General features: G+C 36.2%; 2 protein-coding genes and 1 long non-coding RNA gene across 4 annotated transcripts; all 3 read left to right on the top strand.

Annotated features, from left to right (window-relative positions):
• The first annotated feature begins 4989 nt into the window (after positions 1-4989).
• On the top strand, positions 4990-6013 carry LOC113306782 (peptidyl-prolyl cis-trans isomerase FKBP43-like). 2 transcript variants are annotated; one of them, XM_026555703.1, is made up of 4 exons: positions 4990-5104; positions 5205-5278; positions 5353-5606; positions 5724-6013. In XM_026555703.1, exons 1-3 carry the CDS (start codon positions 5092-5094, stop codon positions 5602-5604), a joined length of 339 nt encoding a protein of 112 aa, XP_026411488.1. In that variant the 5' UTR covers positions 4990-5091; the 3' UTR covers positions 5605-5606; positions 5724-6013. The 2 variants fall into 2 exon arrangements, with proteins under 2 accessions (XP_026411488.1, XP_026411487.1); XM_026555702.1 differs by having other exon boundaries at positions 5353-6013.
• Positions 6014-7969: 1956 nt separating this feature from the next.
• On the top strand, positions 7970-8965 carry LOC113306882. The gene is made up of 3 exons (XR_003338880.1): positions 7970-8188; positions 8303-8383; positions 8558-8965. It is a non-coding gene; the product is annotated as an uncharacterized LOC113306882 (long non-coding RNA).
• A 5108-nt stretch (positions 8966-14073) lies between these two features.
• Positions 14074-15413, top strand: LOC113306635 (peptidyl-prolyl cis-trans isomerase FKBP53-like). Its single transcript, XM_026555551.1, has 3 exons — positions 14074-14553; positions 14671-14744; positions 14820-15413. The coding sequence occupies exons 1-3, from the start codon at positions 14541-14543 to the stop codon at positions 15048-15050; spliced, it is 318 nt and encodes a 105-aa protein (XP_026411336.1). The 5' UTR covers positions 14074-14540; the 3' UTR covers positions 15051-15413.
• Positions 15414-17292: the final 1879 nt, after the last annotated feature.

Below are 17292 nucleotides of genomic sequence, written 5' to 3'. Positions count from 1 at the left end.
TAATAAAAATTAAATCCTAAAAAAAAATTATGTCTCTTTTTTTATTCTCTTTTAGCTTTTAGCTTTAAGCTTTTTGTTCCCAAGTCCTTAGTATTCCACTTCGAACCTGTAAATCAAAGACACAAAAAGAAACGTAAAAAGGAACAAATAATAGTAAAAAAAAAACCTAAAAACAAATCTATAAACAAGTCCGCGTCGGCGGCGCCATTTTGTTGTAGTATTTCGATTGCGGTAAATAAGGATTCGTTGCTCGGACTTAAAAATATTTTTAAAACAAAAATATATACACAATATTTGTCACAGGATCAAGAGACACTAGGACACAGAATTCCACCATTAATCATTCACACAATTCATATATTTATTCGAAACAATTATAAACAATTATAGCTCAAATCATAAGGACTCTCATTCTTGTCAAGGTATATTTTTAGAATATTTATTGTATACCACTACCATGACGCATCAAAAGTACTACGACCAAGCATACATCATCATACGATATCACAACCAATTAAGAAAAATCATAAATCGATTAATAAAAAGTGCAAGTAGTCAAAAAAAGAATTAATATAATTATCATATGCGTAAAGAACGGCTTCCTCCATCATCCCAGTGTTGGGGTTTAGCTAATCATAATAATCATGTTCTCAAAATATATATTTGATGCTCAAAGTATGATTAAAAGAGTCAAAAGTTATAAAACAGTGGTTCTGAGACTCACAAAACACGTCCAGAAAGAAATGATACCAGAAAACTGCCGCTAAACTGCGACACTTCTCCACTGCTGCTGGAACTGTTGAAAAACGACGGTCTTTGGCCGTCCATTCTTCGTGTTCTTGAGCTCCTCCTTCTTCTTCAACAGCAGCAGGTGAACATTGCTGCTGGTTCCATTTTCTCGCTCCTCCTAGCTCTGGATCGACCCCAAACTCTTCATCCTCTTCTATGAGACCCTAGGATGCTATTTATACACAACAGGAGCAACGAATCACTCACAATAACTCCACATAATTCTCATTTACTCGGAAAGTATTTTTTTTCATTTTCTTCATTATCAGCCGAGATACGATCTTTTCCACCTCTTCTGCCTGCGCAAATGAGCTGTAATACTTCCATAAGTCACATACAAACTTTATAAGAGAAGATATCTTCCCCTGTTTGTCCACAAACTTTCCAAAATCGGCTCACAGTGCACCCGATAATATCTTCCCCTGTTTAACTTTGATTTCCTCCCACGGCTTATCTGGCCCATTTTGATCGATCAAATTGCTTACAATAGCCCTGTTTAGCTCTATCAAGTTAAGCCCAACTGATTCTTGGTATTGAATCTCTTTAGAAATCTTCCAAAATCAAATCGAAAATTCAATAGCGTATGCATGCATGTTTCCCGCCATTTTGAATTTTCAACTCGTGAAGAAGGGTGTCCCCCTAACCACTGTTGGGTGTCCCCTTAGCAACTGGGGTGGAAACATCCTTTTTGGGGTGTAAATATCCATGGGGTTCCCTTATCAAACCAAGGGGTGCCTTTAGCAATTCTTCTGGGATATTTTCCGCACTTTTTCAGGGTTCCTCCGGGACATTTCCGGGGTACTTCCAGCACACTTCTGGGGTGCTTCCGGTATACCGTCAACGGAGCTCCAAACGCCGCATTTTTAACCAATTTCGCCGCAAAACCTTATTTTTCCAAAAACACCTATAAATAAATAAAACACCATAATAAGTACAAAAACGGGCACTAACAGTATATACAAATGAGATATATTAGACACATAAATGCGTCTATCAATGACTTGCTATGATTTGCTTGGGTAAAATGATAAGTTTGTGAGCTAAATGTGCTTGCAATGAGGTTGTGTGGAAGATAGCTTGGACCGACTCCAGCGTTAATTCTCTTGACGCTTGACCTGACAGTTGGTGGCATCTAGTTACTTAACACTCTTTTTCTGATTGTAGAGCTTGTGGTATATAAGATGGTGTGAACATATAAATCACGAAGCCATCCACGTGTTCACAAAAAATATTCGCATACATTCTAATTCTAGAATTGTACGCCGCATGTGTAAAGGGGATGATTATATCGATTCATTGACTATAAGCCTTCGAGCTTGTCATTGTCTAGTCGAATATTATCATAAATAATGTTCGTATAAAGGAATAAACATAGAATCAAGTATAAATGTAAAGCACATGAAGTTCAAAGCTGAATGTAAGGTGCTGAAATGTAAATAAGACAAAAATTTACGTGGTTCGGCACTAAGGCCTACATCCACGGGGCTGGTGTTTCACTATGTATTGAATGATTACAGAGATAGTCGAATGACTTTAGAGTATACATAGGTCTGCGGAAATAGGGGGACTACTTACTCTTCCTATTTCTCTCTCCTATATTCTCCTATAATTGCTCTGGATTGGTCGACCCCTTCTCTATTAGTGGAGAGGGGTATTTATAGGGTTGGAACGTGGGTCCTACTTCTGAGGTGTCGTTGTAATCTTATCTTCTTGTGCTTTGTGCCCATTACGCAGAGGTCTTCGGCATATGCTGCGGCCTGAGCTTGAATACGAGGGGTTATCCTCGCCTCTTCCACGAGCTGATTGACACGTGTTTATCTCTTTGGTATTTAATGCGGGTAGATGGATGTTTGCTCGTGTCAGACAAGTGTCTCTTTGTCTGGTCACATCTGTGTCAGTCAAACTTCCTCTCCGTCGTTGATCTGGGATCTTCCTCGGGATTGGGTGTATTAAAACCCAAGGGGTATTATCTGGTGCTCCTCTAAGCCATCATACCTCTGTGATCCTCTGTCCCTGACCGTAGATCTGCTGACCGGTGGCCTCTTGTAATGAGATGCTTGTTATCATGTTTCAATATCTTGTTTTGCATGCCTTCCACGTGTCTCTTTCTGTATACGTGGTGGATGATGATAGGTGTACATACAGATGGAGTGTCAAGTCTCATAATACTGTAGAACCATAATTAATCACCGGACTTATTCTTCCATCATCTATTTCAAATTTTAAAGATGACTAATTTGGAACTTGGAAGTTGGAACATCTTCACCATGAGAATCCGAGGCTTGCACCGAGACCATTTGTTATATACTCCCCCTTGCTGGGCCTGGGAATAACTGGGTGTTGCTGTTTTGTTTTAGGGAAAATTAGGCGCAGGTCCAAAAAAGATAATATTTTTATTGTCATGTCCACAATTAATTTTAGATACCGTGACACCCAAAATTATCTGAAATTATTAAGAATCAATACATAACTCGTCATGCATATTATTTTTCAGGCATAACGTTATGCAGCCTAATTTTTCAGGGGTATAATTGGCAACGCAATTTGGATATAACATATCTAAAAATCCGCGCCTTGGAATTTTACAAATTTTATATCGTTGGAAATCTTTTTAAGAGAGCTACACAACGAGTACAAACAACAATATCAAATTTTTGTTTTTAACGAAAACATCGGAGGTGATCATCATTTTACGGAAATTTTTTGAAAACTAACTACATATTCGTTATGCAGCCTCCAAAAAAGATGCATAACACAATATGCATACACCACAAAAGTTGCATAATACGTTATGCAACTATATTTTTGTTCATGCATCTATCATTTTGGTTTATGCAGCCACTAAAACGTTGTATATATCTGAATCCAACAGAAACAACAGACGCATAACGAATTATGCAACCATTTTCTCAACTGAATAACAAGTAGCCATTGTTTTGGTTGATTTTAGTGCATACAAATAAAATTGATGTATAATGTATTATGCAGCCGTATTTTTGGATGCATAATAGGTTATGTATCCATTTTCATGACTGCATAACAGATTATGCATCCATTTTCATGATTGCATAAAAGGTTATGCATATGTTATTGTAGATGCATGACAAGTTATGCAGTCTTTGTTTTGTTGGTTTCAATAGTAACAAAAAAGTTGATGCATAAACGTGTTATGCAACCATTTTTTGGACTGTGTAACAAGTTATGCATTAACTTTTGTAGATGCATAACAGGTTATGCATCCATTTTCATAGCTGAATTACATGTTATACAAACATTTTCTCGACTGCATGATAGGTTATGCAGTCATAACATCATCATCATCTTCTTTATTGTTTAAATATCTCCCATACAAACCAAACAGCATAAACACCCTTCCCATTTTTCTACAACCAACAACATTTTCACCTTCTTGTAGTCTGAATTCCATACAAAACTTAATTTGAACCCGAGTACAAAAATCCCTGAATTTGGTTGATGACAAACTAAATTCAAACCATCTCATACTCTGAATCATCTCTTTAACCTACATCAGTTCCATAAAAACCCAAATCTTATGAAACCCTGATTTCAATTATAAACTCAGGTCTTATGAAACCCTGATTTCTAATCTCAATCTTCAGAAACAAATCTCTTATATTGTCCACGACTTCAATCAATATCACCCATTTACTCGATCATCATCTTCTCGATCTCCACCTCTGATTTCACCTGTGAATCTCTCTGCATAATGATTTCTGATCGAAATCAATTTAACGATTGATCGGACAAAAACCTCGTAGATTAAAAAAGAGAGGACGAAGAATAAAAGAAGTCATGAAAGAAAAACGAGGAAGAATAAGCGAAGAAACAATTTTAGAAATTCTGGATGTGGGAGAAATTTTCACTGAGAAAATGGGTACGCGCCTGAAGTTTTTTGTCGGTGGATTTCACAATGGAAAAAATCTGAAAAATGGATGTGTATGTAGTTTTTACTTTGTTTTATTCAACGACCATGGGGACAATTTCTGTCATTTTGGAAGGAGGAGAAGTTGGAATCTCGAAGCACAGCAGTAAAGTGACGTTAGGAACGATGAGATAGGAACTATTTATTTTTCCTCTCTTTCACTGACGACAGTGAGGAGACAATCTTTTCCTATTGAATTACTTTTGTCCAACTTTGGGCATCAACGGGTCCGAGACAAAAGCCAGTCCAATTAAATTATATAAACTCGTTAAACTGACAGTCTGAGACACCATTTGGGGTTCGAAGAAATATAGACTGGTAGATTTCTTCCTCAAGAAAAAAAAAGAAAGAAGAAAGAAATGTCTTTCTTTGGTATGGAGATTTATTTTCTCTTTATGTGTTGATATGGGATTAATGACATTTGTTCGTATCTAAATTATTGATTCATATTGTTATTTCTTCTGATCATCAGGTATCGAAGTAACAAAGAGCAAACCTGTAACTCATAAGGTTGACAAAGCAAGAGGAAAATTACGTTTAACCCAGGTTGGATGATGATGTTTATTTGCGGTTGTTTTCTTAAGTTAATGTAATTAATTTGTGTGATATTGCGCCTGCAGGCTTCTTTACAATTCGTTTCAGAATATCATTGGCGGTGTGCAGTGTTGTGCAGTGTTGGAGGTAGAACTCCAATAACTTTATGCATATTGAACGGTTCGTCGAATGCATCATGCCCTCTCGACATTGAGTTCAACGAGGGGGACGATGAAGTGATTTTCTCAGTTGATCAACAAGATTATGATCCAGAGATGAGAGTTAATCTTACTGGATACTACACCGAAAAGTGTAGTTATGGTAGTGATCAAGAGTAACTGTAAGTTAATCAGTTGCCATGTACTTTGGTGTGCACTTAGATTAATTATTGTAATTTCTCTTGTTGGTGATTTACTTATATCTCAAGTCAAGAATATCTATGGATGGATTAATGCAGTTAGAGTGAATGAAAAATGAGGATCAAGATCAAAAAGCTGGACGTGTTTATGTTCGAATCACAGAAGTTAAAACATCTACCGGATGTGCATATCTGCTACGTTATATGGACGGGCAAACGGACTGATTTTAATCCTTTGTTCTTTTTTTAGATCATTTGAAGGGCTGCTGTCTTGTCTTAGTTACTATCTAGAAGAATAAAAGTGGAAGATCTTGTATTTTCTACATGTTATATTATGTGTAAGATCTCTATTATCGTTAATTAGAAGCTATTGATGATGCTTGCCAGCACGTTTTCCTGCGAATTTCCTAGTCTATGCGAATTTTTTAAACAACTTTAATCGGAGGGAAAAAAAATAGGGACTTATTTGACCATGTCAGGGAGACTTATTTGATGGATAAATCTTGGATTTTTTTCTTTTTATTTCCCCACTCGCTACATTGTGCTCCGGTTGATAATTTCTGTTTCAAACGGGAATACAAAGTAGTGCAAAACCGTTAGGTTGTTGTCGAGTAGGCTCAAACCCTTGGTGTCATAATACACTGGTAACTGGACTACCAGACTTGTGACTGATTTGGGGATTTTGGGGATATAGTTCGTCTTACACCAGTAGTGCAGTGCTTGGTTTTTGTAATGGACCTCACTCAAGAAAATTTAAATGATTAATGGGAATCTTATCGAATGATATAGCATCTTCATGAGGTTCTCTTTCGCAAAGTTATATTCAAAGGCGGACTGATCACTTCATACTTGAGACTGGCTGCTTTTCATGCGCTTTTTTTTTTCTTTTGCTAGGCATGAATGGATAAGGAAAATTTCCCTTGTTGACTCTGAGCTTTTCTTGTTAGAATGGCGGTTGTATGATCTAACTTCCTTTGTTATTATGTTTTCTTGTTAGAATGTCAGTTGCATTTTGGTAAACTTACAAATGTTTAATAATAAAATTTGGTTTAATTGAGTTCGGATCTCAAAATCGTACAATGGGTTACAAAAAAAGGATAGATATATAGTAACATAAATCAGTTGTTGGAAATTTGGTGTTCTTCGTGTGTATGTGTATTCTATTTTCGTTTGGCTCTTGAGGTGTTTTCTTTTTCATTCTAGCAAACTAAATTGATTTTGTTGTTTGGTTCCTGGGTGTTCCTGTTGAGGTCTAGGAGGACCTAACGAACTCTGATAGTAGTTAACAAGATAAGGATTGCCTAAGTCAGTAATTCACAAGATAAGGATTACCTAAAGTTTAGCTCATTACTGAAACCTACGGTAAACTTTCATAAATTAATAATCTTGGAACTGCTAAATTCTAGTATTAATTTAGCGAATTAGTAATTTATATTAATAAAAAGTTAATATATATATATATATATAAATGTACCAAATTTTAATTTCAAAAATAAGTTTGTTAACCGTTTATATATAATAAAAAAAATCTAGAGTTATTTTCAATCTAAATTATTTTTTAATGTCTTAAGGCATAATATAAGATAGCGAATTACATGTTCTTTGTGTAAATATACATACTTTGATGTTAAAATTAAATTAATAAAGAGAACAACACAGCAAAATCACACAGCAAAATCATTCTAGAACTTTTCAATAGATTAGTTTAACGAAGTTCTATTATAAAAAGATGTAAAACTCTTTTCAATAGTTTGTCCGTCCTTTTTTTTTATCCTTATTTATTGTATTGGCCAAAAAATGGTTTTAATCAGGGGCGACAGTAGTGTTTGGTTTTCAAACTGACCTTGCTTCCAGAAAGTTTAAATGGTCAGTAAGAATCTAAGTCAATTAATATAGATTTTAATGAGTTTTCTATCTCGATTTTTTTTCGAAAGTTGATTTAGTTTTGAGACTAAAAAGTTTGATGTGCTTTAGGAGATCCCAGATTCGAGTCCCCAATGACGCAATATTACAGAATTTGACATGGAAGATAGAGTTAGCTTTCCTTCCTTGCGACATAATCAGCCCCTCTTTCCACTTGGGCTCCCTTGGTTGGTTCCTCGTGAATCATGAGGCTCAAAGGAAACGCGTTGAACTAATTTTATAATACCTTGTTGGAGCTTGGCTAGTTAGAGTTCCAACTAGTTTTTTTTTTTTTTTCTGTAATGATACACTTTATCAATAGTGATTATTATATTACTTATTATTATTAAGTTTTGAGACTGGTTGGTTAAAATCTTTTATATACTTTTTGGCTTTTGCCAGGATCAAGAATGCATGATACATATAAAAAGAAAGAGATGCCCTTGTTGAAGCGTAGCTTGACTTGTGGATTATTTGGATGTTTTAAAAAGAGTTGAAACTAGTAAGCTCTCAAGCAGTTTCATCCATTATATCATTAACCATCGACATTTTCTTTAATCATCAACATTTTTGAGACTTGTTCTCCGAGGAAGTATCAATTATTATCACTTGGGGTTTCAGCACTGAGCCATTAAATGTATAAACAAAAATGACTTTTTGGGGTAAGATTTAAAGTGGTATAATATTCTTGTTCCTCAGATATTTTTTTCATTTTTTGAACAACATTCAATTAACCGAAGTGTTTATTCTTTTCTACACTAACTTCTCGCGATCAGGGATTGAGTTAAAAGAAGGAAAACTCAAAACTTATAACTCAAAAATTTCCTAAAGCAAAAGGAAGATTACGTGTTACAAAGGTTTGTGTTCGAATGCCAAGTAGATGTTTGCAATACTCCTCATATCTTAGTTATAAAGTCGGTATGCATCAATCTTGACATGTGCGTCAATCTTTTAATCCTTTGGCCGCATAATTATGGTTAAAAGTTATAATTGCATAAGAAATATGATAAATTAAGTATATTTTACTGTAGGCGTGTCTTGGACATGATTCTTATCCTAATACGAATGCAAGGATTCTTATAGAGTGCAGTGTACAAGGTAAAATTGAAGCTCCAACAGTGTTATGCAGTTTAGAAAATCCCGGCAAGAGAAACATGTGCGCTTTGGATATAGAATTCGGAGAGGATGATGGGGAAGTTCGCTTTTCTGTTTCCGGTTGCAAATTCAAAGAAATTGTTCATCTAACTGGTTATTTTATCGAAGAATGAAGTTGCACTTGCACTAGTATGAAGAATCCTTCGGTATATGGCGATTTTACGATGAACCTGTTTGAAATGTATGGTGTTAAATTAGATTACTATTAATTTTTAAAAATTTACCGTCATTTTGTTTCATCTAGTACCATGTAGCCATAATAAAAGTTGGGTCGGCTTGTTTTACATTGTGTTAATTTAAGGCGATAATAAAATGTGGAATGTCGGCTGGATCTCCTGAAACAGGAACAAATAAGAACTAATAAGCTTGTTCATGATCTTAAAGTCAATAACGAGAAGAATTGATATACCAAACAAGAACTAATAATCCTATTGTAAACACGGTCGTTAGCATAACTCCTTCATTTCTAGTATATAGTATTACTAATCCATTTCTAAAGACACAAGGCTTATACCTTAGTGTTATTTTTGTATACAGAATGGGGTCACTCAGATTATTACTATGTTATGAGAATCAGACCACAAAAGATTTGTTCCTCGAACACTTTCCTTCCTTTGAGAAATAACTCTTCTCATAATCATGTCTCTAAAGCAGACCATAAATGGGTAAAGAAAAAGGTGAAACTCAGAGATCAAAAGAGACGGATCAATCAAGAGACATGGACAAAATCATATTTGATCTTCAGGAAACTATCCATGTCTTTGGAGACAAGTTACAAAACATGAAGAAACAAAAAAAAATAATCCTCAAATAAGGCTTCCGACTATATTCTTGATTCTTTAGTTAGTAAGGAAAAACATCATATGAATGGGAGATCACTCAACAATTTCTCTATTCTTGAGCACCCACCTGACTCCCCACCTAATGAGAGGTATTGCTTTATGCAATGATCCTTTGGTAGGTTCTCTCTCCCTTGGGTGAGAATCAAAATCTGAAGAAGGTATAATATTGTCTGATTAGTTCACATTTAAAATATACACTGAAGGAAAATACAAAAGCCAGACCTGCACATGGTATTCACTGACCTCGAAAAAGCTTACGACAAGGTCCCACGTGAGGTGATGTGGTGGTCACTCGAGCAGAAGAGGATATCCTCGAAATGCATAACCTTATGTACGAAGGAGCAGTCACCAGAGTCTAGACATGTGACAGGGTATCAAACGATTTTCCGATCAAGATAGGGATACACCAGGTATCAACGTTGAATTCTTATATATTTCTGCTAGTAATAGGTCAAGTTACGAGGGACGTACAAGGTGAGATCCCTTGGTGTATGTTATTCGCAGACGATATGGCACTAATTGGCGGATCAAAGAAAGAGGTAGAGGATAAACTAGAGTTGTGGCTTCTAACTCTAGAATCGAAGGGATTCATACTCAGTAGAACCAAGACGAAGTATCTGAGGTGCGATTTCAACAGCACCAGGCCTCATGTTGGGGATGTTTTGCTTGGCAGGCAGATAGTTCCAAGGAAGGAATCCTTCCATTATCTGGGATCTATGATCCAAAGAGATGGTAATATCGGCGAGGACATTCGACATTGAACCCAGGCAGGATGGACAAAATGGAGAATGGCGACAGAGTCCTTTGTGACCGTAAGGTCCCAGCTAAACTGAAAAGAATGTTCTACAAAACGGCGATCCGACCTGTGATGTTGTATTGAGCGGAATGTTGGGCGACTAAAAACCCGCACATCAGAGAAATGCAAGCAACAAAGATGCGGATGCTGAGATGGGCCTACGGACACACGAGGCACGACCGAATCAGGAATGAATGCATACGCAACAAACTTGAGGTAGCACCAATCGCGGATATGCACACCCAACACCAGTTGCATTGGTTTGGGCATCTCCAGCGAAGACCACCAGATGCTCAAGTTCACATAGGACGCATCAAACATCTATAAGGAAGGATGAAACATTGAGGACGACCGAAACTAACCTGAGATGAATTGGTTAAAGGGGATCCGAGCCGGAGAGACTTAGAGAAAGAGCCGGCATTCACTAGTAGAAAAGTGATGATCCGTAATAATTAAAAACTGTTACTGTATTATTTCCGTAGTAGTTTTAGTTTTTTTTGCGGTGTTACTAAAGCCCCTGTTACGGAAGGTTTATAAAACCTGTTACGGAAACGCTATTGAAAAATGACTCATAAATTCTAAAACTATTACTGTTGGTAGTTTTCAGAAACACTTTATAAAATATATGTTACTGAATAATTTCTACTGTAACTATTTTACATAAAACCGTTACCTTTAGCAGTTTATTGTAACATGTTTGGGAACAAAGTGTTGCTATTGTTTGAGTAACCGTAACAGTTTTTATTGAAACTGTCATAAAAACTGACAGTTTTTACTGACTACCATCACCTCAACCACTAGCGCCACCACTACCTCCACCACCAGCACTGCCACAACCATCAACACTAGCATCTCCACAACAGTCACCACCATGTCCGTCGCGTCCACTACCATGAGTTGGTCTTCTTGGACATGAAATATAAATTCTATAAAAGTACACTTCACAAGATTCGACCTTGAGACCTATTGCATTCATTATAAATCTTGAACCACTATTCCATGTTTTCCTTTTGTTTAATGTTATCCAAATAAAATTTTTACTCTCATTAGACAGTAAACTATACCTCCACCACCTTCGTCGTCACACCACGCAACTACAACACAATTTATATTTTTAATATTCCTACATATTTTTACAACTTGTTTATTATTTTGTATTATATTCGATTTTTTCACAAACCTTAGGTACGAGCCATGCTAGATCTCGTGCTTAGAATTAAATCAGGATGTTAAATTAATGTCAGTCCATAACTAGTTATTTTTTTTGAACCGGATACCAAAAAAATAGTTATACAAATAAATAATTTACAGAAATGTCACGATAATGTCAACTATGGTAACATATTAAACATGTTGCAGTAACATAGATATATAGTAACATTTAGTTTAAAAAACGTTACGATAATGCCAACTACGGTGACATATTAAATATGTTACGGTAACATAGGTATATAGTAACAGTTGGTTTAAAGAATTGTAATGGTAATGTCGACATACGAAATATGTTACAGTAACATGGGTATATAGTAACACTTACTATAAAAACAGTTACAAAATACAACCTGGATGATATTATATAACAGTTCTTACGAAAAGTGTAACTTTATTTAAATATCTAACATTTAGTAACAGGCATTTTACGAACTGTTACTTTACAAAAATTTGAACTGTTACTACATGTCACTTTTCTACTAGTGATTCTACAGAAGTGTGTGCAGAGCACCAATCCATGTGAATAAGGTATGTACACGAAGTATGTGAATTGGCCCTCTTATTTTCTACTTTCTCTTTAGTAGGACTGTGTTGAATCGTGGAGCTGGTCAAGTGGGACCCCAGCCGGCGGGACTTAGAGAAAGAGATGACGTTCGATAGAAATGAGGGGAGAGCATCGACTCATCGGAATGAGGTATGTGAACTGACCCTCTTATTTTCAACTGTCTCTTTAATAGGACTGTGTAACTCGTGAACATGAAAACCGTCATGGCAGAATTGTGTGTGTGGGGTGGGATGGGGAGGAGGACTCCCCTCGTTGCTCTGCAGATGACATGATTGTGAAGGGGGAATCCCCCATAGCCCTGCAACCGGGACATGGAGTAAGTAAATACACTACTTTAATGGTCGCGAATGCGTAATCCCATCAAAGTGGTGACTACTTCACCCTTTGTACCATAAACGAACGAGACACAGAATGTGCCAAGGATGTTCCCCTGTTTCTGTGCAGGTTGTATCCAGGCAGACGAGCCGGCATAAAAACTTATCTATACTTTTATGAGATAAATCTTCATGAGATAGTCTCTAGTCCTACTCGGAACTTGTTGTTGTATAAAAGGGCTTTCGGTTTTCGATTTTCGGAAAGTACAAAACTATTGTATTTATATCAATATAGACTGAAAAATACATCTCGAAACTGTTGATCTCTTCTCCTGAGAGGTGTATCCTTGTTCAGAGGTTGTCATAATCATTCGTTTGAAAAAGGTTTCTATGACCAAAACCCTATTTTCGTTATCATAACAATCATATTTGCATAATAAAATACGAGTCGGTTTTGACTTGGTGCTATCATATTACCAATAGTGAGTCCAAAGTTAATGACTTGATTTGCATATCAACACATCTCATGCTCTTTGTAGTATTCTCGCTGGCTATCCGACTCCTAAACAAAAAACGAGAACATAATGGTTACAACTTACAACGCTAATAAAGGCAGTATGCTATGAGAGAATTCTCATCACAATATTTATATATAAAACTTATACAAGGTTTGATTTACTTAAACAACTCTTCTAAATAGACCAGAAACATGGACTCCACCAAAACCAATACTCACCGATTTAGTTGTTGGGTCCACCCTACCCCCAAGTCTAGAACATGGCCGCTTCGTTGTGTTTACTAATTCTGGGGGAGTGCAATTTTGTATGTTCATCATGCATTTTATTACTTAAATCAGATCACTTCAACGAGTTCATAAATTCCATTTTGGACATCTTCGTAGTATATCTCCCGATTTAACTACTAAGATCCCAAAACAGAGAGAGAATTCCGCAACATCCATGAGAAGCTATTTGGGGTTCCCCAGTCCTTTGTACTTCTTCAATGACTATTTCACTGGTCATTGTTCTTAGTTACACGGCATCCATTTACTTCCGTGTCCTACCCAGCTCCAATTCATTAAACAGAAACTCTTAATGAACCGTGTTTTCAAACAACGGCAAAACCACATACACACATAAATACCCATAATTGGGACCCCTTGTTAACTTCTGAAGAGTGGGGCCCACCACATCTATGTGTATGTGGTTTTAACGTTCGTAGAGAACCACTATTCATTAAAATCGAACTATCAGCAGTAAACATCATTTTAACCAAAAACAACGAACAAATAAGTTTGCAAATAATAGTTCTCTGTAGAACGAAAAGCCAGACCAGGTAAAAATCGTCTCACACATTTTTTTTTGTGGACCCTGCTTTTCGGTAGACGTGCAAGGGATGGACTCTGAGGAGCGGTTTTTGTTTTTGTGTGGTTTTTCTCTCGGCCTGCCGAGACTTTTTGATTTGCAAAATACCCACGATGCCAAGTGAAATATAATATCATGTCCTAATACAATTGAAAATGATGCATCATGATACATAAAACATTTACGGAATATGCATGAAGATAACCAATGTCCACCTCCGCCACTGACTATTTAAGCTATTTAAATGTTAGTTCATTAGTGAATCATCTTCTTTCATAAAAAAAGTTAGGTTGTTGTCTTTCAGAACCTTGGGTGTTATACACAGGACTACCAGATTTGTGAGTGATGATTTGGGCATTTGGGAAACAACTCGTCATACACCATGACGTCTTACACCTCTAGTGTTTGGTTTTTGCAATGGACCTCGCTCGCTGAAATTTAAACGATTAGTGAGAATCTTATCTAAGATCTTCATGAGTTTCTCTTTCTCAAAGATTTATTGCTTTTCGGCTTTTGCTAGTCCTAGGGGTCAGTAATGTATGATATAAAAAGAAAAAGATACAGGCGGAGCTTGACTTGTTAAATATTACTCCTGGAAACCACTAGCCAGCAAGCTTTCAAGATCTAGCTGTCCACAAAGAAAGTTTGTTTTCCAAACTTGCTCACCGAGGGAGTATCAAACTATCAATCATCTCTATTCAGGGTTTTAGACTCTTAGTGTTGATCCATTGGACCTTCTTGTCACAAGGTAGATCCGTATTCAGAAATGATATTCTGGGGTAAGATTAAAGTGACAGTATAATTTTCTTGTTTCTTAGATTTTTTTTGCATTTTTTAAATGGAATTCAATGAACTGAAGTGTTTTTGTTTTCTCACCGCTAATTTCTCATGTTCAGGTATTGAGCTAAAAAAGGGAAAGACTGTAACTCAAACCTTTCCAAAAGCCAAAGGAAGATTACGCGTTACAAAGGTTTGTGTCAAATAACAAAATAGATGTTTGCGATACTCTCTATGTGCATTGTGAATTAAGATTCTTTTACTGCAGGCTTTTTTGGGACGTGATCCTAGGACTCATTTAAATGCTAGGATTCTTATAGAGTGCAGCGGCGGAGGTCAACCACCGACAGTTATTTGCAGTTTAGAAAAGCCTAATAATTGCACGAGCCCTCTCGATATAGAATTTGGAGAGGACGACGGGGAAGTCCACTTTTCTGTTTATGGTTGCAATTTCAAAGAGGAAACTGTTCATCTTTCCGGTTACTTTATCGACCAATGAAATTGCACTCGCACTAGAAATAGGAAACTTGAATTTTAGAAATGGAGTAGGAAGAAACTTACAGTATGATGGGAGATATATGTAGTTCGTGTTTGGAATGTGTCGGGTTGCGTCAGTTTCTTATTACTGTTTGAAACGTACGATGAGTTGATGATTATATTTCGTGTAATGCAACTGTGATAAAGTCTATGGGCTGGCATGTTGGGCATTGTGTTTGTGGCGCTAATTAAAGAACCAATTTTTTTTGGGACTGCTCAAAAATGATGGGGAACTACTCTCCATTCTCGGGTGGATATTAGAAGTAATATTGAGTCACCCCTTATCTAAATTTTTTTTAATATCAAATTTACTCTTGGTAATTAAATTAATTAGTGTAATGATTAATTAGTGTTAGTGTAATGACTAATTAGTGATTAGTGAGGTCAGATTAATAAGTTGAGTGTTTTTAAAAGAATAATTTTTGTTGGGGAGAATTTATAAAGTACCCCGTTTTATTGACCTCGTTTTTTTGTTACTCCTTTTTTTAGAAATTTTCTAAAGTGCCCCAACTGTTTAGTTTTCCATCCTAATTAGTCAACACTAGTTTACTTTCTTTAAAGTTTACTTCTTTATCCTTTACTCGTTATTACGTTTACCTTCTACATCATTTTTTCAATTTGTCGAGCTCGGTTCAGGATCGTGTCATCATTTTCAGGTCTCTTTCTTCATTCCCTGAAAGGGTTCATCATTCTCAAGTGTCTTGGGGTTTTTGGTTGGTGGAGAATCAATCTTCTACAATATTTTTCCGGTTAGTCGAGCCCGGTTCAGGGTCGTTACAACACTTTCAGGTTCTTCGAGCCTAGTTCAGGATCGTCACACCCTCTTTCAGGATCGCCGAATCATTATCCTCTCTACCAGGAGATGTAGTTCAGGGGTAAATAGGACTTTTAATAGGAAAGATAACTGCCACCTAGCACTTAACTGGATGGAATTTGCCTTTTAAATAAAACGGGGTACTTTAGAAAATTTGTAAAAAACGGGGATACTTTTGAAGTGTACATTTCAAAACAGGGGTACTTTATAAAATATCCTTTTTTTTAAGATGGTTGATTTGGAAATGAGGGTTTAGGGTATTCAGATGTACTTCAAATTTACTTAATCTTGCTTGAATTGGCATAAACTTTCGAAAAGATGAAAAATGGATAAACTGATTTCAGCTACGACAGTAGAGTTCGGCTACGAAATCTGAAGAACAGGTAGCCGAACTCTTCTGCTAGTGTAGTTCGGCTAATGCTTCTAAAGACACAGGTACCCGAACTCATCTTTAATGGAGTTTTAGCTTTCAGAGAAAAGTTCGGTTAGGAAACAAATTTTGCGAGGTAACCGAACTAAAAGTTCGGCTAGGAAAAAAAAATGCGACGTAACCGAACTTAAAGTTCGACTAGGAAATTTTTTTTACGATGTAACCGAACCAAAAGTTCGGTTAGGAAAACAAAACTGCGAAGTAACCGAACTTTTTTCTGAAAGCAAAAACTCCATTAAAACTAAGTTTGGCAACATGCGCCCAGAAACTTTTTTTTTTTCGAAATAGCCGAACTTTCCTTCATGTTCTTCAATTCCATCAAGTTCGGCTAGTTCGACAAAAATTTTCCCAAAATTCCTAGCCGAAGTTCTCTCTTCGACTTCCATTTTCAACTCATTTTGACGATTACTTCTCATTTTTTCAACCAAAAACGAACGAAAATAATGGGTTTATTGTATAATTTTGATTTTGATTTTAATTTTGTTAATGATTTAAATTAAGTTATATATAGAGGTGGCAGTGGTGGTGGTTTGAGGTGGTCGGTGATGGTGGTAGCGAAGGTGGTCAGTGGTGGTGAGCGGCGGTGGTGATGGGAGGAGGTGATTATATATATATATAGGTAGTTATTAGGTTGGTTTTAAATTGAATTAGGTTAAGAGTAGGTTAGTAATTTCTTCACTTTATGATATCCCTTATAATTATAGTGTAGATATTCTTATCACAAAGTAATCCCCCACTATTTTTGAGTAGTCCCCGAAAAAAGGTTCTAATTAAATGTGTGGACAGTGATCAATTGTGTTTAAATTTTGTGGGTTGTGGCTGCTTACATTTGCAACATTGGATATTTGGATGTTTCTATGGGTAAGCATGGTTAGGACTGCTCCGGTCATAACTTAATAAAAATGAACTTAAAATCTCGAATCCTGATATCATTACCATGATTTCTAATTTAAACTCAAT

Source organism: Papaver somniferum, chromosome 8, assembly GCF_003573695.1.
Source record: "Papaver somniferum cultivar HN1 chromosome 8, ASM357369v1, whole genome shotgun sequence".
In the NCBI taxonomy this organism is placed as follows: domain Eukaryota; kingdom Viridiplantae; phylum Streptophyta; class Magnoliopsida; order Ranunculales; family Papaveraceae; genus Papaver; species Papaver somniferum.
Note: the sequence above shows the minus strand (reverse complement) of the source record. Positions and strands in the feature narration are given on the sequence as shown.